We start from the raw sequence: 23,839 nt of genomic DNA, 5'->3' as shown, positions 1-23,839 counted from the left end.
GCAACGATGCAAGAATTGGATAGGACACGTCAATTGCATTGACCAGCTTGTAAACATTCAGCTGTTAGGGTTTGGGCAGAGTTCACGTGGATCTCTCGGCTTTGTGCAGTCGCTGCACTCCCCCCCCTGAGCAGCCTGGAGCGAGAGGGAAACGCCACCACATGAGTGGTCACAAGAAGGCTCGGGGTACAAAATTGAAGCGTGTGAAATGTTTGTGTTTTTTATTTGTGCTTTCTAGCTGATGTGCATCGATAGGTGCAGCTCATTTTCAGTGTTTGCCATGGGACCTTCACTACTCTTAATTGTTTTTGGTGAAAAATCTGTTTCAGCCAATGTTTGGATGAATTTCCATTATCATTTTGTCATGAGGTGGTTTCCCCCCCGCCCCCCCTCACTAAAAATAGACAAACGTTGCCATGAGCAGCACATGAGTCTGGCTTCATCCGAGCTCATGCACTGGGTAAATCTGGTACTGTAATTGAAGTTATATTTCCTTAGCGTTTAACAATGCCTTGCTCATTTTGTTCGCGAGTTTTAACCGTAAAATCATGCAGTCATGCAGCGTTAAGAGAGTTGTGCTTAGCTGAACACTCGGTGTTCCAGGCGCTTGCGTATATGGGAAATGTTTAGAGGTTCACAACTGCACTGCGATCGTACCACGGGCAAAATGAAGGACGCTTAGATCTTTCAGGTGGCTGTGCTCTGCTGCAAGGGACACGAGAAAACGAAACCACCGCTGACTTGCCCCCACTTTAAGCTGAATGATATTCCAGCAGAAAAGAAATTCACTCCTCATTCGAGCCAGACACAAAGCGATGATTGGGGGGGGGAGGGGGATGGTAGCTCGGGGTGAGCTGAACGGTGAACGCGATGGCAGCACGGCTAAATCGGGATGTGTGAACCGGAGCTGTTGGCTGCGAAGGATCCACAATTTCGTTACCAAGGATTCTCTTTGAGCAGACTGCTGCCGAGACGGGAAACTAGAATCGGTTCTCAACTTGAAACCTTACAAGAGCGAACAGCAGACATGTCACAAAACGTGCCCACCTTTCCAAGCCTTGGGAAGTGAACTTTTAGGAGTGCAGCTTTAGAAAATTCACAGCGACGTGTTAATATTCCAAGGCCCGTTACGAGCAATTCGACAGCCGAGGAACTTTCAATTGGAGGCAAAAATGTGCAGTGTATGCAACATTGGGCACTCTAATTTCACATAAATGTAAATGTTTCAATTACTGTTAGACACTTGCATTGATAGAGCATTCCCTGTTACTTTACTAAACAAGCGATTAGCGTCATTGTCAATTAGATTGGTATTGAAATATTTGCCCTAAACTGGAGGCCATTACAATGAGTATATCGTAATGCTCATTGTAGTCTTGTAAGGCAATAAACCATATGTAATTGAAGCAGGTTTAGTGGTCGTGTTTGAATAATATCCATGTCATCTATCCAGGAAATCCTCGCCTTTTAAGGGAGGTCCTACATTGGAATGTTTAGCCAACTTAATGAACGAGTGTTTTGCATCATCAGCAATGGTCAATACACGGCTGCATGAAAGGCCTCCCCATGCCACCACTATCTTCCGATTAGCACGGTTGGCTACGTACGGTGCGAAAGAAATTCAACACGTACATCCTGCAATGTAATATTCCACCTCTAGCCTGCACGTGCCGATTTCATTGCTCGATCTGCGGTGTATGTTCTCATTGGCATGTACTTGTAGAAAATAATCCACAATCGGAGGAGACTAAGGCACTGCACATATAGTTTCAATTTGCATACTGTATTGGCATCATATCACCCTCTTAGCGGTTTGGGATTACCACAAATGTGTGATCCACCAACCCTAATGCCCGTTAAAGGCATGCACAACATGCTTGGCAGTCTCATCAGGAAACACAAAACGTGTTCACAATTCAAGCCGTTATCACTTAAGCGCCATTTATTTTAGTTCTACAGCTCAACATTCAGAAGAGAGATGTAATCAGAAATGATGACAACATGCATTAAGTAGAGAAGCGACAAAATGTGTTGCAAAAAAATGACAGGATGTATTCAGGAAAGTGAAAAGAAAGATACCGGTCCCATTAATGATAAAATGGAAACGCACATGTAGAGCACAATATTTACAGCGCCAAGGCCTCACGTCTCACCTACTGTGTATGTACGTTGAACTTCTTTCACACCGTACACGTTGCCAACCGTGCTAATCGGAGCCACTGTAGCCCTCGGCGTCTCCACCCCCGAATCGTGCCACCCCAGAAGCCTCTAAGCGAGAAGGCAAACTCAATTATTTCAAAGCCACGCCGCGCCATTTGTGCAAATGGTTAAGTTTGAGTGGCCCCCGTGGACCGGATGATATGGAGCTTGTGGGGCCCGGGTTTAAGCCCCCTCTGTGCCGAAGTTTTGCCAAGCCCAAGACATCGCCGCTCTCGGCGAAGCCCTCTTTTCTTGCCCGTACGAAAGCCTCTAAATATTCACCTGCATGACGACACGACACCGTTGACACAAAACGGCGTACGCCGAGAAAAGCATCACGACACCCGCGACTGATTTTTTTTTGCTCAATTATTTTACTTTTATTTATAACTTGCCGCGAAGAAAAAAAACTGGCGGCAAGGTGAGATCTTTGACAATCACCCATATATATACACAATCGGTGTGCTTCATTGTAGATATATACAGTACATTGGTTAAAGCAATTTCATACAATTACTGAGGGATTGCAACATCACTTCCAATCTGAGAAAGGATGAATGCTTGTATACAAGTGCAGTTGAGGGAGGAGATTACATTTGAACGGAAGAGACTCGTGTAAGAGCGGTACTCGAGAAAATGAATGCATCATCAACTCTTACCGAGAGGTTGATCCAACATTCGGGGAGTTCTGTATAAATTCCGTGTCTCGTACGCATTACAAGATTTTTCTGTTTTAATAAATGCCACAGATCAGCGTTAGGTCCTTCATCATTGCAATAATACAGTGACGCGTTGAAGCCCTATGCCCGCGGGGTTATGACAGAGAGAAAACCACGTGGTGCTTTTTGTTGTTGTCGTTGGTTGAGAATGCAAGCGATCGCGTTTGCAGTGGGCATAGACACGCACGCCAACAACGAACGGGCCTCATCGCATCGGCGGCATTGCCCCACGTCGTAGAACATACATCTATTTGATAATAAACGACAGCCCTTTTTGTCGGTTCACTGCCGGACGAAGGCCTCCACAAGGGGGATGCGAATTGTTTGACCTTGCTTTGTATGCTGGTTAGTGCGGATTTGGTGTGGGGGGGGGTCAAAGAACTGGTTCAGATATCACTCGCCACTGATTTTTTTTGCTGTGGCTGGGAATGGAACTGGTGTGCTAGCCAGTGCCTGTCTGCCACTCCTTAACAGGGAAACGTGAGGTGAACAATGCCAGCTTTTTTTTTCAGAGCACACAAGGCATGCGATATTCTGATCCAACCCCTCCAAATTCCAGTGAGACTTATTACAATTAATTCTAAGAATACAAGTGATTAGAAATGGAGATATCCCTTTCCTTACATTGAGAGTAAAAACACCCTGTTACACTCACGTATCAATGCACCGAAGCAACACTTTTTTTTTTTACAGAAAATTGCAACAGACTTGAAATTAATGACAATGCGGGGACATTAAACAATGTCAAATTTTTGAAACGGCCGATTATGTTGGCAGTCCTGAACAATTGGTTGAAGTTGCACAATCCTGTGCGCAGGATCCAGTTTGGCATTCAAAAATCACTAACTTCCCACAAATTGGTGCCTAGATGCCAACTACTGTCAATGGTGACTGTGCAGAGGTCTTTTCTGTGTTGCTCACCATAAGCCGCTTGTAGGACTCAAATCCCTCTCCTTTCCCACTCTTCAACTCAAGCTGCTCTGGGGCCAGAGTGGCCAGGGCTATTTTTCCCACTGTGTTACCCAAGCCGTGCCGCCAAACGCAACGCGCATGCTAGGCGTGTTATGATGACGATTATTAATCCCATCCCTCTGGCCCTGCTTGGCCCCGAGCCAGATTCAGATGTCTGGCGAGTGGATTGATCACCGCTGACAGTCGGGAGGGCACCGCGCTGGTGCAGCTCGTGTGTGCCAGTGGGGAAGGGGTAAACGAGGGCAGTGAGAGTTAAAGAGGCTCCAAGCAGCAATCTTTTAAGTTTCGGGGGTCCAAACAGCCGCGTTGCGCCATGTCGAGAATCCAAGCGGTGACACCGCATATGGCTCTCGCTGCACTCCAGTCCAAAACTTGAGGGGCAACTGCCGCTGTCCCTCAATGTTTACACGCCCATGGCAAGTTGACATAACTGGCGACATTGGGGCGAATTACACACCGAACCATCTGCTGCTCCATGCCTCGGTCATTATGAAACCCATCCAAGTGCCAAGTGTGAAATAATGGCCCGGGCTGCGTTCTGGTCGTCTGCTTCAATAGTTTCCCCCGGCGATTCGTCAAAGTCAGGCAGGCAGCCTATTGAGGTGAATGATCATGCTTTTTAATGTGACCGGAACAAGGTGGCACCGTTTAGCGGATTGTATGCCTTCGCAATAGTATAAATCCCAATTAGGGGTCACTTCAGCCCATCACTCGAATAAGTGCAGGTTGAAACCTTGCAATTACTGCCACTGCTGACATGAGGGCCACCACTAGAAGGACCTCCAGGTGATATTTTGGCCTGCTCATTCACGCTGATCAGATGCCTTAAAAAGTGGGAGCACCCTCACTTTATCGCACCAAATACGACTTGACGATCGGCTGTGGTGCACTATTCCACTGGGTGGACAGAGGTGGGGGGATTTAAGAAACAAGGCCATTGTTTCTACTGCCGTGCCAGAAGATCGAACCGGCGACCTCTCCCACCACTCCCCTTGTTGGGTTCATAAAATTAGCACTGGCGCGTGGGAAAAACAACAGTGGCCGTCTTGTGGAGAAACGGGCCCCTTCCATGGGAATGTAGACAGTCCGCTGCTCACTCAGGGCTGCCAATGGAGATGATTGCCACCCCACTCGCTCGTCTCCCGAGACGGCGTGATGGGAGTGTGGCGCTGCTGATCTTGGGATCATCAACAGTGCTATGCAAACTCTTCCACTCGGTGCAAATGCAACTGGAAACTAAATGACCGGCACAATTGGAAAGTTGTGAAAACTGTAGTATTCAGACCGGTGGACCAGATCCAACTCCCCAGCACACAGGTTAGAGGTGGAATATCCAACTGCGTTGGATTGTGTGGTTGTGCCGTGTAGTTCTCCGATGTGTTTTTTTCTGAAACTTAAGAAGCTCCCGGCACACGTTGTGAAACGTCAGACATCATGATGGAAAACACGCTGTACAATCCGGGAACACGTCGGACAGCTAGATATGAAAACCACAATCGAGGCATTGCCTTCTGGAAGTGTCATTTTGAGACACAAAGCAGTGGACATAAAGTCATGCTCAGTAACCGTTATGTAACTGTGTACACAGCAAAGTGGAAAAGTATGCGCCATTTGTTGAAAATAGAACAACAGATAAGGGACATGATTTTTTGTTACAATACCAGAGGGTTTTGCGGATGCCAATGGATTGATTTTTGTCTGCTGATTTACAGAGCACATCCTCAGTGAGGGGTAAAGCAACATGAGAGCTCATGCTGCATAGCAAACAGCACAATGGACACGATTTGAAGTAATCCTACATTATTACACATTGTCTAGATACAGTACTGTATTTCGTATGGAGAGAGCCACAGGAGAAAAATATATAGAGAGAGAGAAGACTGATCTTAATTCATAAAGCGTTTTGTAATTTACACAGACACCAGTGGGTAACGCATTGGTAAATGCCGTCTCAAAAAATATAATACATATTCATGTTTAACCCAATGATTCAAGAACCACAATGCACCTTGAGCAATATTAAAAAAAGAAATACAGCAAGCCACTGACAGCTGTGTGTGTGTGTATATATCCTTAGAGAATAATGGAGCGGGCGGGGGGGGGGGGGAGCGTACCAGTTTCTGTTGCGATAGTACCGAAACAGCCGGTACATTTCCGAGATCCACGTGCAGACCCGATGGGAGATCTCAATAGAACACTCACCCCCCCCCCCCCCCACCCTGGAGGGTCTGTACCTCGCAGCAAATCGCCCCATTTGGCATATGGGGTGCAACTCGCATTCATTGCACCGGTGGACAACGGTCTGTGCAGAGCACAATTTAACCAAATTCCTGGGGAAACAAACGGCCAACCACCTTGCCATGATGCAGACTGCGGGATGCTCGGAGGCATCCGCAGTCTGCAATCGGACCTGATTGGTCCTGCAAGTGGCTGTTTAAAGCAAGCAGGTCAATGGTGAAAATATTATTATAGGGACTGAAGAGACGCCTCGATCTGCAATCGTTTGAATCGTTCAAAGTGAACACGGGCCAGTATGCACTTCCATTCACAGCACGAAGCCCATGATAAGAATTTCACATTCCCATGCCAGGGCCTAGGCACACCCAAAAGACAACCACCATTGACTTCCCATGAAGTGGTTCTTATTTAATCTATCCCCCAAGGGATGAATGGCTCTGACCGGGATTTGAACTTGCTTCCGATTGCAGATTGCACGCTCTGACTGCAGCGCTTCCTGGCTGCTCGTGCATTATTAAGCGTGACAAATAACAGGCTCGGATAGCACGTCACAACGTTGCTAGACCCCACTCGGCAAGCGTCGGCTTCGCTTCCGACGAAATCCCGACGCTTGCGACAAAGCGAAGGAGGCGACACCGCGTGCCCATTTGTGAAGCGGCTCGAGAGCGCGGAATAAGTTAACGCAGCCGTATGACGGTATATTTAGGCCAGCACGCGCGAGGTATTGTCGCATCGGCACACCCATTGCCCTGCTCTTGGGAAACGGGCTGAGCATAGTGAGTCTTGTCTGCTGCTGCTGCTGCATTGTGTACATGTTCAGAGGAGGTTGTGACCCGGGCTAGATTCCGTCTTGAGTCGTCCGTCATTCTGCCGACAGAGACGAGCGTTGGCTGACACTTGACTGGACTGCTGCAGGTATGAATACATTAAACAATATTGCGTGCATGTGGGCTAGGGACGAAAATCAATGAGTGACAGAAACAAACCGTTCAGTGTTGATTGAGGAACTGCTTATAATAAAAATAAACGCAGCTCCATTGTCAGGTTGTAATACATTTAGAAGGTAATTTGAATCTTTCACACGATTTTGGATCAAAGAAATGTAAAAATAGGTCATTACCTATGCCGGTTAATAAGTATAAAATTGTAACTTACAAAAGACTTATTATTTTTTAGATTCACCTTTTGTCACGATCGTATCAATTAATCTTAAGGTGCTTCGTATTTTGATATCAATAGAATTTCCTAAGAACAGCACATTGTGTGTCTTTCCAATTCAATTCATCGCAAGGCCTCGATCACTCATTTATAGTTATTTATGTATTTATGGTTTACCTGCAGTGAACCATAAGCTAAATTTGGTGTTTAATTTGCATATTGAATGCGCCATGTAAAAAAAAATTAGAACAAATGAATTACATTATTGTTACGATACCCAAGATATTGTACGTTCGACTGCTGTGACATTACCATGACATTGAAAATTATATTTAAAAGGCTTACAATTGATCCAATGTTCCATGAATAGTATTTAATCATGAGCAGAATTGTGAACTAAAAAGCAGCAAACTAAAATGTCATTTAAATGGCATGCATACATTGAGTCGTCTTTAAAACAGGAATTGTAGCCGTTTAATTACCATGAAGTGTCTTCACCAAGCTTGAAAAACCAATCGGAGCTATTGTGTTGTTTCTCAGTAACTTTGCGGTTCGGGATTTTCTCCCACTATTCCCCAAGGCCGATTGGAGGGCTGCCATTTGCCCTGAATAAAATTATGCACCTTTCCACCAAAAATAACTAAAAGCTTTCCACTCACTGTGAAACAGCCTACAGCTGTCACACGGTGTTACCACCACCACCCTGTGTATATATGCCCCTTCCAAATTACAACTCCCCATTTTCTCACCCACCCCGCGACTTAAACGCCTCCACCTTCAGCGGAGGCGTATAACTGGACGCGGGAATAGACGAGGCAGATTGATGTGGAAACCAGGAGCGTGTGCTGGGGAGTTAGAGAAGAAATTAATTAAGGGATGTGTAGCTCCCAATATCACCTTGCTGTGCAACAAATACCCCCCTCCCACCCCGCTGCCCCTCCCGCCCCCTTCCCCCCGGGTTCACAACTTGTTGTCAGACTGCGGGGGTTCGTTGAGCTCGGGGAGGACGGAGCGGATCTCCACACGACACGGAGAAGAGTCCGGGCTGCCCACGCACACCCTCTCCACCTCCGCCGCGCCCGCCGCTGCACGACGCACACACGGACGCACGCACACACACACGAGCTCGGGCTCGCGCACACGTACAAATGCACGCACCCTATGGGGTCTGTGGTCTAACAGGGTCGTCTGGGTGAGTGCAGCATAACCACGAGCTGGGCAACGTTCTGCTAGCATACGGGCACCACCAACGCGCACGCCCGCGAGGCCGCGCCTGCAGAGGACTCACGGGCGTAAGGCTCCGGGTACTCCACCGGGGGCAGCGGGGACGGCGGTTCGCTGCAGGGCGGCGGCGGTGGCGACGACGGCGCCGGCGGCGACGACGGCGGCGGCTGCTGCTGCTGCTGCTGCTGCTGCGACGAGGGCGGCGGGCTGACGGGCGACTGCGGCTGCTCGTAGGGCGGCGAGCTCTGCGCCGAGCTGCTCTCGGACACGAACGCCTGGTTCGTGTGGGCGTTGGGGTCGGCCGTGCCCAGGATGCCGTCGGCCACCCGGCCGTGGCTGCCCGTGGGCCCGCCGGCCCCGACCCCCAGCTCTTCCTCCCCGCCGCACTCCTCCTCGTTAACCTGCGGCGGGAACGGTGGCGCCGCGCTCCGTAAGCGCAGGTCGTAGAGAACGACCGGGCTGTGTCTGCATGACAGATGTGCATCGACAATAATTTCTGCTACGATCAGTTTTTTTTTTATAAGTCATTTGCAGATTTGATTGCACGACGTTTAAAGTAGGGTCCGAGTTCAAAGTACCGTATTCTCCCGCACACAACCCGCAAAATAATTGCGTTTTGTGGAAAACGAATTTCAGATAGCCCGCACCTCCATATACCCCGCATGCATTCATATATTTAACGTCGTTACCGCAGCTTAATTCCATCATATTAATACGAAGTTTACATTAGTAATACATTCCACTATCAATTGTTGACATTAAAATCATAACGTGCACTGCGCAGACAATAGCGGCACTACGGTAACGCCATTGCCTCGCCCCCAACCCCCCCCACCTCTCTCTCCCCCAGCTCTCCCGTCGCCGGTAAACAAAGTGCGCCCCCACTTCAAACATTGTCGTTTCATTGTACAAACAATTCGAATAATTTAAAACGCGATAACATGTGCAATTTTAGTGCGAGTGGTTTATTCAGCAGTGCTTTAGTCAAAGGTAAGTGTTGCATAGTAGATAGTCCTACCATAAAAAATTAAACGAGTTTTGACATGTCACACGTGTAAAATATTTTTTGGGATAGCCCGCACCTCCATATACCCCGCAGGGTCTTGTTTTGCTTGTAAAGTGGTATACCCCGCGGGTTATATGCGGGAAAATACGGTAGATTTGTCGCAACGTCGTTTGCGACAAAATCAGTTTTCGGGATCTGACTATTATTGTAAAGCATTGTTTCCCATAAATATGCAAATGCATTTCCCATTTTCATTGCAAAGAATTACAACGTTTTGCACTCGCGAAACGATTGTGTTACCTTGGCAAAGTGACGGCAACTGCAGCCAATGCATTCTGCTGTCCTTTCTCTATGCATGAAGAAAACTTTAAAGCTCTTCAAATGCATACATCGTTCAATATAAGCCCTGCCATAAGCCTTCTAATAATTGTTATTTTATAATCTTTTAACGCTTAGACATCACATGCTATCAGTTACGCATGAAACAATAACATTTACTAAAATAGTCTCGGCTTACTTGGAATTGTGATGCAGGAATACTTGCATGTTCAACGGATGAGAGCTATTTATTTAGAACTTCATCTACTTACTGTGTTCGTTATCTTATAACATTTTATGTTCGTACCAAAAAAATATATCAGTGACAGAGTGATATTTTATAAAATGGACGAGACGATTATCCCGGAACATTAAATCGCACAATTTATCGTGGTATCGCCACATCAGGGCAACCCGAGTTTAAAGAGTTGAAAAGAGGGGGGGGGGAAGGGGGACCCCCCGTTAAAGTTCGGGCCAAGTGTGCCACCATAACGTGTACCTGAGTGACATCACTGCATTGGGAGAGCGACTTGAACAGCGTGAAACAACGAGGCACTGCGAATTCAAATCCCGGTCAGGGGGTCGACTTAGCCCATCATCCCTCAGAGGTGTGCGGTTATTATAGGCACGGCGTACAAGCGGTTGTGCGGCATGCCTCGTTGGCTGCGGTTGGAGTCTCTTCGTCAAGGTTGCGCGTGCTAGGCGAGTGCGGCGTGTTGTCGTCGTATTGATGGAGTGGTTGAATGTGTGACGGGCACGGGGACTGCACCCTGCATCACCAGGTGGCAGTGCGAGCCGGCAGCAAGCGCCTGGCACCGCTGCCTTGCAGACGGCAAGCGAGTGATACCGTGCATGCTTGCTTTTGTGCGTGTATGGCACCTGTGAGGAGCGGTCGTGCGATGGTTAGGATGCTGCGCTGTGAACCCAACGACCCGAGTTCCATTCCCGCTCATGGTGACAATTTTCTGAATCGGTCCTGGGCCTCCCCTCGGTCAACTCAGCGTGGAGGAGGCCACGATGGTGGGAAGGAGGCCGTGATGGCGTGGAGGAGGCCACGATGGCATGGAGGAGGCCGTGATGGCATGGAGGAGGCCGTGATGGCGCCATCCAGACTGCCACTCTACGCCCGATCTTATGGAAGAGGTACGTGGATGACACTTTTGTCATCTGGCCACATGGCCAACCTGCTCTAGACCAATTCCGCGACCACATCAATTCCATACACCCAGCCATCAGATTTACCATGCAGGTGGAAAAAGATGGCAAGCTACCCTTTTTGGATGTCTTAATTAAAAGGAGACCTGATGGTTCAATGAGCCACTCTGTCTACAGGAAAGCTACCCATACAGATGCTTACTTGAAACTGGATTCCCACCACCATCAATCCCATAAGAACTCCCTCATCAAGACTCTATACCATAGAGCCCAATGCATTTCCGACCAGGAACACATTACCAGTGAACTCAAACACGTACACCAGGCTCTCAGGGCTAATGGTTACTCCGACTACACAATCCGCAAAGCCATAACTCCAGTCATGAAGAAGGATCCTCTTGTGGAGCCACTCAAAACCATCACCTTACCCTACATTGCAGGGGTCACTAAAAAATCTCCAAAATCCTGAATAAACACAAGATCCAGGTCCGATTCAACACAGTACATAAAATCCGTGATCTGGTTCCATCTGTAAAAGATGCTGTTCCAGACATACAGTACCTGGGCATTTACAAACTAAAGTACCTCTGTGGTAGTAGCTACATTGGAGAAACCAAACGACATATCTCGGACCGCATCCGCAAACATAAAGCAAACTTGAAACACGGTAGAACGAACTCCTCTGCCGTGGCAGATCACTGTTATAATTCAGTGGGCTCACATGATATTGACTTCTCCAAGACGGAGGTTCTTTGCAAGCCAACCGGCTACCATGAGAGATTCGTTCATGAGGCCATCCACATATACAAGCACTGAGACAATTTCAACCGAGAAGATGGATTCTGGCTTAGTAACCATTGGAAAGATGTTTTAAGCCATTTCGGTTCTTAATTAATTATTTTATGGTGACCTTCAGACAGCAGCTCTTTCGCTGGCATTGACTCTTAATACTTCTCACACCACGGTTAATGGTATGGTTTATAACATGATTATAACAGCGCCTCGCAGCTGTTTCTCTCCTCCCTCCTCTGTTCCGACCATGATGGACTCGTCCGTCTGAAAGGGGCTCATAGCTGTCCATGGTGCTGATGTGGAGGGTAAGAATCCACCCATTTTTTCGCCATATAGCATCGTCATATATAACGACTTATTGTTGGTAGCTCAGCTGATTGGAGAATATATAGAGTTTATTGATAACATTGAGGTAGTTTATATTTTAGTTTTTTATCTGTTTACTATATGATATTCATTATATAGTGTATACCCAGTTGCTGTTAATAGCTCTGCTTATTGAAGAATATATTGAGTACATTTATTATATTGATGTAATTTAGACTCAGGTTTTTTCACATCGGTTTACTGTATGATATTTGAGTTGTTGCAGCCCCCATTTGGCGTCCTTGTACGAGGTGCCTCTGTGGATGTGTAGGCTTTGATTTTAACATAGCTCTTTCTGTGACCAGTCACAAGCTAATCCCTCAGCTATTCAATGCTAAATTATCCTGTTTGATATGTAAACCCCTTTGTCAAGGTGCCTCACTTCTCTCAACCAGCTTAAAAGACGCTACGAATCATAGCAGCGTTCATTAAAGCTCTGTCGTCCCGACAGTTTTTGTTCCTTCACCTGAAGAAGGCTACTTGTGTTGTGGCCGAAACATCGTGAGAATTTTATTGTTTTATTTTATTATTTTATTCTCATTCTACGTTACTTTACCGAAAGAACCAAAGAAGAAGATATCGTTTATTGTTAAATTTGAATCAAAGTTCCTATGATTACTGTTGTTACATTGTATTTTATAGCTTTATTTTGGTGATTTCTAAAACATATGGTTAAGCCATGTTTTCTGCGGAAGTGCGGAGTTGGCCTGATAACTTTAATCTAAATTGTTTTATGGTTGTTATTGTTTGTCTTGCATCACACTGGGATTTTTGCACACAGTGTTGTAATACGGTGGCTTTTTTTTCTGGAAGATTTGCTGGTTTATCCCAGGATATATCTGTTGCGCGTCGTCGCTTTAAGATGTTTCTCTGTTCATATTTTGTTTGTTGCGGTTGCACCCGACTCAAAAGCCGCATGGCTCACAGGGCTATACCTAATAAATGAAACTTGAAACTTGAAATGAGTACCTAGTGTGATGTGTAAACATCGCCACAGGGGAGACAAAGGCGACCGGGCATGGCGCTGACCACCCACCCCCTTGTTTGCCGTGCCAGCCTTCATAGGGACTTGCTAACAGGACTTGCCTCAACAGTCTGTAAAGGCTACGGGGGAGCATGGCGTTGTCCCGTGACCTCCTGTCAGCCAGCCTTCGACACTTCACGAGGCCTCAAAAAGTGCACCGAACCTGGCACAAGCGCTGTTGTGATGTCACCGCCACTCTGTGGTAGCTGTGGTTGTTGTTGTGCGCGTGTGTGTGACTCAAGACAGCCACCCTGGCCTCTGAAGCCATAACAACAAGACTGTCCCCCATGACCTCCCCCGCCAGTGAGCCTTCACCACTCCACAGAGCCTCAAAGTGCACCTAGCCTGGTAGAGGTGCCACTGCAATTCCACGTGTGGTCATTAACCCCAAAGGCACAAAACACTACGAAATGTACGTAACGGTTGTGCAATTTGCACCAACAAAAAAATACCCGAAATGGCATCTGAATATATGTCACTGTGGCAGAGTGCCTGGCCCACAATTGGAAACCATAAGTTCAAATCCAGGCCTGGGGGATGGCTAAACCCATAATCTTTCATCCCAGGTTAATCAAATTAACACCATTCTATGGGCAATTAACAACGGTCATCCTTTTGATAGACTGGCCCCTTGCAAGGGAATGTGGAAACTGAAACCATTGACTCAGGGCTTGCAATGGACAGGAGTATCTCGCCAATGCTTGTTTAAGAATTTTTTACTTGGAGCACCACCGTGTGTGCATGTGCACCGCCACACACCGTGTATCTCGTGGAGGTTATTTGACCATGCTTCACCATGCTGGTTAGTGTGGGTTGAAGGCAGGAGAGCATAGACGCGATAGCATAGAAGTACAATACAAAAATGGTTTGCGCCACATTTCCCTCTGCTTCTGACCGTGTAGCCCCGCAACCTATAACACCTGCTATGCATGGGGGTCACTCATTTCGAGCACGACATGGGCTTAAGCTTTAGAAATCTGATGAGACTGGGTGCATTCCGGTTGATTTGGCAGGAGGAATAACCAAACAGTTGCGAGAAATCACCATCTGGACAAGCAGCACACACCACTGTGCTCTACACTATTGCTGAGCAACAAATTATGCATACCATCTATTAAATGAATAACTTCTAGAAATTAATCGACAGCAAAGACATGCACGTAAATCAATGGTGCAATTCATTGCACGCCACTCTCGAATCCCTCATTTCACCGATCAAAGCTGCATCTCCGGGAAAGCGTTTCATCAAAAACCTTCATTCCAACGCCGTGAACCCCGGGGGGGGGGGGGGTCGGGGGGGGGGGTCGGGGGGTCTCTTCCAATGTCCCAAAACGCACGGCGACGGTTATTCGGGGTGCGGGCATCAAAAGCACAAAAAAAACGTTTCCACCAAACAGGGAGCTTTGGGTGGTAGGGATTCGCTCTTCTTCCCCAAAGCCTCTGCTCGAGCGGTAGAACTGCGGCTCGGATAAAAGCGACGCGCGCGAGTTGCGTAGCGAGCGCGCAAACAGCCGACGAATTCATCCCCGAGCGACACCGGGCACACGGGGGGAAACTCGGTCGCCACGGCGGGGGAGCACAGCATGCTCGTTTGTGGGGGCCCACGTCGCCCCGTTAATGCCACCCCCCCCCCACCCCCCCCCCCCCCCATTTTGTTCGTTCCACGATTGGCAAAATTGAATGCAATCGCGCGCCACATTAATTTCACGGACGTCCACGGGCCCAGCGCGTTGTCTAATGGCGAGCCGCGGACGGCAATACGATTGTAAATGCCCATTTAGCCATTAATTTGGTGCGAATTGCTGTTGCTGCCAAAAGCTTTTGCGGCAATTATACGAGGTAAGCATCTTTCCCGAGCGAGCGAAGTGCGATTCCCAAGGGACGAGAGACAATGCTGACCTCATGCACGCGTGCGTGCGTGCACACGCGCACAGTTTTGGTACAATGCAGCATTTAGGAGAACCCTTCCTACATCGTTTGTTCTTGCATTTCACCAGTCTAACGCTCAATATTAATATACAAATCAAAACACATGAATTATTCATGTACGCAATTAGAACTGCGCTGTGTAATAAAAGCCCAGGCACTGGTGCGCCACTGGGAAAGTTCTGATTAAATGACCATTTCAAAACTAATTTGTCGCTTTCTTTTTATATCAATTCATTCAAAGCATTTTGTTCTCATAAGAAATGGTGTTAAGAGTTTTATGTCAATGACTTAGGCCAATGATATTTATTCTGGAGAGAATTGCTGAAAAACAAGTATCGTTTATTTCAGGACTTGCCCCCTTTGGACAGAAAATGTTCCAGGTAGAGTGGTAACTGACAAGTCCAGAGATTTTATTGATTTGTTGAGGGATTTCACCAAGATCCGCGGGGTTCTACCTTAGCAACAAACGCCGCTGGATTATCCCAAGCCACCAGTTTAGCTTCTCAGCAACAGTGTTTAATTCAACCCCATGTTCTGGTGGCACGAATGTTAGGCTAACAGTTAATGTGAAAATGTCTCCCTGCTCTAATGAGCATGGGGCATTACTCAATTCCACTGGCAGCCATAAGCCAATGGCGAATATTCTACATTATCCCTCCGACGTGTTTAAGGGTTGTGCCGCAGAAACATCATTCCACAATCCCTCCACAGGGCTTTTCACCAAGTGGCACTCAATTGATTGCAGCAGGATGCAGAGGGGGGGGGGTCAGGTTAACCCTCGACTGGGATTTGAACTCACAGCCTTCCGATCAGTGGCCGTAGCATATCTGGCGTGGGATCAGGTGCAACGAATGAAACACAAGCCTCCCCCCGCCCCCGCCCCCCGCCCCGTGCAATTCCCACCCATCTTCACAGCCCAGCAACCCTCCAGCCCCGTGGTGATGATGAAGATGACAGTTGCACCGCCGGCACACTCGACAGCGACACCGGCATTCCAATTGCGAGCCGAGGGCCTCCTGACCGCTGCGCCGCCTGACACGACCGTCGGGAATAATTCCCTCTTCGCAAACGCCACGGTGGCTTTTTCTGCAACAACCCAGTTTTATTTGTTTTTTTTATTCTTCTTTTCCTTTCTTTCCCTCGGGAGCCCCCCCCCCCCCCCCCTGACATTCAAACACAAAGCCGGGGGTCTTACTCGCCGGAGAAAAGCGGAGATCAGATTCCAAGGGAGCGGCGGCGGCTGCGGGCGCCTGCACTTGCGCCTGCGAGCAACTGGCTGCTCTGTGCGCTTCGAAGACTATGCGCCGCCTTTTGATCAGCGCCGCCTGACTGATGAGACGCCCTCGCACACTGGCAGCCATTCCCTGGGCACCCACACCTGCTCATTACCCGTGGGCTACTGTAACGGTGAATGCTAATTAGTTAAAGGGCATTTTCCCCACAGAGCACCGAAGCATACGGAAACTCGTAATGCATTCATCAATAGAGCGGCGCGCGCCTGTATGCAGGAGGCACCGAAATACAATGTGGGTGGCAGGTCAAGCGGTGACAGGGTTCTAATAAATGCAATGGATCACCGTTGACATTCGGTGCTGGCGAGAATTCGAACCTGCAAAAAAGATGTTGCCGACTTACAATACCATGTTTCATCTCGCATCTCATTTTGTTGCCGATTATTAGAATATATGGCCTGGTGGCGAAGCGCAGATATAGAGCATTTAGTTGTTCTTTGGAGAAATCGGCCTGTGCGCCATCATCAGCCACGATCCATGCTGAATGAAGACCTCCCCCGTGCCGCCGCTACCCCACGCGGTCTGGCGAAGCCACGGATTCACATCGCACGTCCCCACCTTCTGCAACCGGCCGACTGCGTTGGTGACCATTCCTTCTGGCGATGCGTCCTTGCTCAAGCCCACTTGTGTAAATTTTATTCATTTGGGCGGCGCTAACAGCTTAAAATACAGTGGACCGCAGAGCTTCGGGGGGAGGTGGAATTTGGCAGCGGCTGCCTCTTCCCGCTTGTCTGTGGTTCCTCGTGTATCCGAGTCGTGCTCTATATCTGCGGTGCATTACAAGATGATATTATTAACATTTACACGACTTAACAGTTACAATGGTGGATCATTTGTGTTTGTTCCCTAATCCAGGCATGAACCTCTCCACGCTTCTTGACAATCTAAAGATTGTATTACATTTTTTTCGTCAGTAGTCATATTTCTGATCCATGCCATTACAAATAACATGCACTGAATGAAACATTTCTTCTCGAGGCACAATGGCATGTCGGCTTTTAATATTAAATTACATTTTCCAAAAGCACTAGCCAATTCCCGTTTGCCCCTTTACCGAGTCACTGTGATTCTGGTCAACATCAATATTTCACCCCGTGTATTCATATCCTGCTGTTTCTAGTACTTTGTTATATTGTTAAGCAAACTTGTGTTTTTTGCGCATATTTACCTTGAGCCCAGCTTTTACAGCCCCTTTTCGCTCAGTAATTTCCTATAGTTAATTCCCAATGGTTCTGATAATCACCATGTCATGAACATGGAATTTCCACCACTAGCTAATGGCGAGGACCAATACCCCATTGCTCGTTTTAGCAGGGAGGACTCGGACTTTAATTGAGTTGGATGGGCAGAGCAGATATTTTTCTTTCACCTAGAGAGCCGATGCACAGCTTTAATTACGACGAGCGCTAATGAACACATTAATATCTCCGCTCAGCAATACCGCGAGTCATTAATCACAGTGTGGTGTCTGCTTTGATGTGAACTCTGCGGCAACACTCGCAAGGGTAAACCATTTCTCACTGCTGTCGTGATGCCAATTTGCCAAATTTAAAAAGTAACTCGGAATGTCAAACTCACAAATCGGATCTTCCACAGCAAGGGACTGCATGTCCCCTGTAAACAAGACGTAATGCTTGTATTCGCGGTATAAATAAGCGTCAAACAAAATATATAATGCCGAATGCAGAGGGACATTGACCTGACCCAGCGTCCATGAATAAGTGTTCCCTGCATGGCTGATTGTGTTTATTTGTGCTCGGCCGCTGTTGCTTTTTCCACATGAAGATACGTGGCGGCTTTGCATCCGCGCGCCGCAAACACCAATTTCCCTCCCTGACAAAGAGCCTCCGAGAGCGGGAGGGGGCCCAGAGAGTGTCACGCCCGTGTTGATCACACTTAGCCACTCGCAACCCGCCTGTGGCCTGTGGGCCCGTGAAACAATCTCTGCAGGGCCTGCAGCAGCAACAGTGGCAGCCGCAGCCCAAGCAGAACACGGCACCGCGTTATCGGGGTGCCCTGCACCATTACATTTCAGACATTTCAGTGGTGTTTACATTGTTGCCACATCGTCACCGAATATGACAAATTATTTATGATGTCATTATTATTATTATTTGTTATGCTTCATTACTTCGGAGAGCTTCGATGGGTCTCATGACTCATTTTCAGGAGGGTCCTGCCAAGTTTTCGTAGTGGGGGGGGGGGGGGGAGCAATGCTCCGACGTCCCGCCTAACGACATCGAAGCCACGCACGAACGCGCACACGCGCGCAACGCTTGAAAACAACCGCACACCGGCCAATCAGCAGTGCAGATTGGAGGTGGGGGGGGGGGTGAAAACTGAAGACCCACGTGGCTCATTTTAAAAGCCGGACATGAAAATCACGGGGGAGGGAGGCTGTGTTCAATAGTTAATGATGATACATGCGGCGCGGGGACCGATCCTCCGCGCCTGGGCTGGGACGTGTGCCACGGACTACTGTGCTGCAGCAACAGCATTAGCTCATGGGTGTATTAATGTGTGACCCTTCCACTAACCCTTTCCACTCCCCCCAGCCAGCCCCAGTCTGAGAATAGAATAGATTTTATCCTACACATATATATCACGACGCTGTAGAATAATCCTAGATGCCTTAATTAGTTAGACCGTGGTAGAGCACACTTTTAGCAGCACAGCGGAGGGGATAAAGCCTGTGTCGGCCAGCACTATACCCCAGCTGCTTGAGGCAACCCAATACTGATGTTCGCACAGCACACCAGATGCTCATATCTGACAGAATCACTCGAAATAGACGTTCCGGATTAATTGAGATTACCAGTTGGTGCCAATGTTGTGCATGGCTAGGAATCCAACCCAGAGTTGCTTGATTCTCATTGCAGTGTGTGCGCACCACTGCCCCAGTGCTCCTCACAAAAAACAAGATAGACAAATCTTAGGGGAGGCCCAGGACCAGTTCAGATAATTGTCACTGGTGTTGGCCGTGAGCAGGAATCGAACTCGGGTTTTTGCGCTGAACGCTAATCGCTGCGCCACTACTCATCACATTTTCACACACACACACACACGTATCCCACGACTAGCATATGTTTTCAGGTGCTCTATTTACCAATTGAACATAGCTGCTGTTAGCCTCTTTCCCTTCCACCCACACATCACTGAATACTGATCAACAGGGACCCTCTGTGTGGGTGTGCTGAGCAGCATACGCAATGGGTCAAGACTCAACTCTAGTGCTTCTTACTGAGAAAATACTCTCAGAGTTCTTCTGTCGGAGATATTGAGCGCAAGCCATAACGGCCGAGAAGGTTATACTCTTTGGTTCTATTCGGTAAAGTCACGTAGGTAAAACAATTAAACAACAAAAATCACGACGTTTCGGCCACAACACAAGCGACCTTCATCAGGTGAAGGGACCAGCCTGTCTCGAAGACTGCACTGGAGTGAAACAGAGCCAAGCTCAGACTGCGACATTTAAGCTGTGCGAGAGGGATTAAGGTGCTTCGACAAAGGAATTAGCATAAAAAAAATTAGCATTTGATTGGCGGACTTAGCATGATGAAAGGTGTAGCACGCGGCAGTGCACCTTTAAGCTGTGTGAGAGGGATTAAGGTGCCTCGACAAAGGAATTAGCGTAAAAATTAGCATTTGATTGGCGGACTTATCATGATGAAAGGTGTAGCACAGGGGCCGAGAAGGTTGTTAACCAACCCACAAATGCACCGATGTGGGATGTGAATAGTTATTTTTCATACGTCTGGTCCCCCCTTTTGCTCAAACGAGCACTGGGGCTGCACTCATGTCCATTCGGCAGTCCTGAACCGGTGGTGAGAACTATGCACGACCTCTTGGTAGGCACCCGACCAGGCGGTGCCACCCAACCAAGTGACAGTCGACTGTGTCTGACGTTTCGCTGCATGTGCCGGGAGCGGAACAGCCATGGCCAAGATTTGAACCCGACTCATCAGGATCCGGAGGCCCCTGCCGTTCAATTGCCCCGTATCCCAGAATTCGTTTAATTCGGCTCACGAAGAAGTTCCCGGGCACGTGGAGAAGAACGTCGGACGTCGCGCCGAACAACGCGTGGCAAAACCCAAGAAGAGCACTGACTGGAGAGTTGTGCGACACAACCATGACACCCCACAGAGCGCGAGTTGTTGTATCAGCACTGCAGCAATGGGTGTTGGGGGGTTCGTTCACACTGGTCCCTGGCTGGGACTTTAACTTCATATCTCAAGAGCAGGAGGCATGCAACTAACTGCATTGCCCTTGCATCTTGGTATTATTGTGCAATAGTAATAATAATGATGATGATGCGACAAGCTTTAACTCCAAAAGAAATATAGGGCCCACTTTTTTTTTTTAAATGGCCTGGTTATAGTATGTCTACACGGCACAGCCACTACATAAAGATGCCTTGTGCAGAAGTGCATTCCAGCCTAATTTACGATGTTATGAAAAGCCTCGTGACAATTTTTGTTAAAAAAATATATAGTTTTATGGGAAGTGCGTCTTTTTTCCACCGGGCACACGCTGCAACGACCAGCCTGTTTAATCAGAGCTGGAACACAAAGGAGCACTCCGACGTGAGTCTGGTAAGTTTTTTTGCACTTTAATTCCCATGTAAATTTGCCACACGTGTACACGCACTGTTCTTAATCAAGATTAAAGGCAACGCATTTCAAAGTGGCAGGGCCAATTGAAATGCTTTTAGGCATAATTGTGTACTGTGACCAGAGCACATTGATCTTCACAATGGTTGGAGACCCTTTAAATGATCTAACGAGTGCCACATTAACATTACACATGTAATCTACGGTATGGACCTTCAAGCCCCCTAGAGAATTCAAAAGGGATTCTGTGAGACACCACAGTGAAAAGGGTCTGGATTCGATTCCAGACTCGGACGCCTTTATATTTGGAGTTGATCTGCTCTCCCCCTGTTCTGCATGGGTTTCCTCTGGGTTTCTCGAGTTTCTCCCATAGCTAAACACACACACACTATGTAACCGGGAATTGGCCAAACATCCCAATGCTAAAACAATATACCTGCAGATTACTCATTTAGGATTACACTTGGCAAACTTGGCAGGACCCTCCCGAAAACGAGTTGCGCGATTCATTGAGGCTTTCGTGAGTAAACAAGCGAAAAATAAAAATCGTCATTAGCCATTCTATATCCAACTGCTGGATGAAGACCTCCCTATGCCCTTTTCATCTCCTCACGGTCCTGCAACAATCCAGCATGAGCTGATCGCATCCGTTTCATCCCTGTGGACGTGCCCTCTCCATTGGCAGCCATCCCAAGACCAATCTTGTCCATCAGCCATCATCCCTTCTAACCTTCTCCCGATGTGCTATGCTCACCAGCTGACTTATTAGCCATAACATTAATAGTTCTGTAATTTTACAGAACGGAGTCACACGACTATTTTAAGGAGGGCCCTATATGGAGAAAGAAATACATATTCCGAGCGGAATCCCATATACACGAGGAGATACAAGAGGATAAACTCCAAAATCCATAGATGGGTCAGCAACCCACCTGGCTAAACTAGCCATCTTCAAACGGAGAAAAGCTGAGAGTATCATCGCATGGCAAAGACCCTTCCCGTTTGATTCACCAACCCCACTTTACAAAGCCTGCCCAGTAATCAGCGGTTGGCTTCATTAGGGGGGGCACACAAAGCAACAGCAGTGTTGAGATTTGTTTTTGTTTTACTGCGAGACTGTACCAGCTTCTGAGCCAATGGCATCAGCTGTGCAGTCCACGTAGTGTAAACACAAACATCTGGACAGAAAACAACCCCGGGTGGTGCGTTTCTTCTTGTCGTACAAAGGGAGATTGCTTACAGGGGGACATCTAGTTTAGCGATCCACTCAGTGGCTTTCTCAAATGCTAAGCGGAGATATGGGGCACCGCAGTGGTAAGATGTTAACTACCTCGCCTGGTATACAAGAGGTCGTGGGTTGATTTCGACCCCGACGCCTGTAAATTTGGAGTTTGCATGTTCTCCCTGTAGTTGTGTGGATTTTTCTCCGGGTCCTCCGGTTTTTCCCTCCACATTTAGAATCAACGTGCATTCCGAGTATTTGCCTGCAATAAATATCCATGTGATGAGCCACTTCGTTGAGATATCATTCGTGGCCAGATCACTTCTGAAAAAGAGCTGTACAGCTCAGCGGGCCTTACCTGGAAAATTAAAAAATAGTTTCCGTTGACTTTCATATGAAGCGTAATATCTCGCAACAGAGTGTAGTGGGCCGGTCGATGCGTAATGTTCATGGCCTGGGACTCACGGCCATTTATTCGGTGGCAAATGCAAGGCTATGTGCATGTACAGCCCCATTGTCAATCCACTGCTGGATGAGGGCCTCCCCCCGTGGGTTGCGGTGCTGCCCATACTTCACGACGCTGTTCAGTTCCGGACGGGTAAAGTGGGCACAGCAAAGAAACGGAAGCACGGAAGTACAGCACAAGAGTGGCCTTCGCTGCACTCACCGCTCCTGCCGCCCGCTAATGTAGCACAGCCCCGCGGTCGCCTACGACGACCTGGCGGCAGGCATTGCAGTCAATTATCAAGGCACTATCTAGGGCTCAAACCTGCTTGGCTTTCTAATCGCACGAGGCTGAACACATCACGGATGCTTGGGCACAGACGCAAACCTACGAGCTGCCGTAAATAAGCATAACAGCAGGGTTATTTTAATAAACAAAGCCATCACCCGTTTCCTTCACGCCACTGCGAATGCTGCCAAAATGTTAATCAGCCCCATTCTCCCCCACGATGTTTCTGAATTCACGCCGATGGGAACGAACGCTCGTGCGCGTTACCGCGGCTACAGGGGCCCGCCCGCGCGCGCGATTAAATTAATGCAGCTGGGTGGCACTGAAGGTGGTGTAGCTGATAGATAGAATGACGGATTAGGGGTGGCACGTGCCCCCCCCCCCAATGATCCGATTGAAATCCCTAAGTTTGATCGGATCATTGGGGTTTATTAGTAATAAATCGGCATTTTGCGGCCCCCACTGCCACTGTGTAGCATATTATTACGTGCCAGGGACTCTATGAGATGATAGGACAATAGTCTGAGTCCGTAATTGGCAATAAGTAACGGCAAAGCGGTTATAAGTGACTCACAGAATTGTGCGCAGTTGCGTATACAGTGCACGACTTCCCTGAAGGCATCGACACCTTCAGCGAGCGCGATGCCGATCACTAACAACGCGGTTTGAATTCGACCCTCCATCGATGGCTGCACCATCGCCGCACGCGCGTCAAATAAAAAGCAAGGGACAAGTGCTTACTCACCAACAACTGGTCTATCATTTTTCATTGCTGGAGGGGTTGCCCCCACTACCTGAAAATTCTGGCTCCGCCATTGTTTTCAGAGTGAACTCGGCAGTGCTGGTGGGAAGTCAAAGGTTGTTTTTTTTTTTTAGACTGGC

At 48.0% G+C, this 23,839-nt stretch overlaps 1 protein-coding gene across 1 annotated transcript in view; it reads right to left on the bottom strand.

Moving 5' to 3' along the window:
• Positions 1–2,550: 2,550 nt before the first annotated feature.
• Positions 2,551–23,839, bottom strand: part of LOC116943657 (RING finger protein 150-like) — a 156,358-nt gene continuing 135,069 nt past the window's right edge. Inside the window, exons 6-7 of the mRNA XM_032956693.2 lie at positions 8,575–8,911; positions 2,551–8,371 (exon numbers count right to left, since the gene is read on the bottom strand). Of these exons, the coding sequence (XP_032812584.2) occupies positions 8,247–8,371; positions 8,575–8,911 (462 nt within the window). The 3' untranslated portion in view covers positions 2,551–8,246. The remainder of the gene's footprint in view (positions 8,372–8,574; positions 8,912–23,839) is intronic.

The sequence above is a fragment of the Petromyzon marinus genome, chromosome 18, assembly GCF_048934315.1.
Source record: "Petromyzon marinus isolate PM22_M1 ecotype Great Lakes invasive population chromosome 18, UKy_Petmar_22M1.pri1.0, whole genome shotgun sequence".
In the NCBI taxonomy this organism is placed as follows: domain Eukaryota; kingdom Metazoa; phylum Chordata; class Hyperoartia; order Petromyzontiformes; family Petromyzontidae; genus Petromyzon; species Petromyzon marinus.
This window is presented reverse-complemented; position numbering and strand designations above follow the sequence as displayed.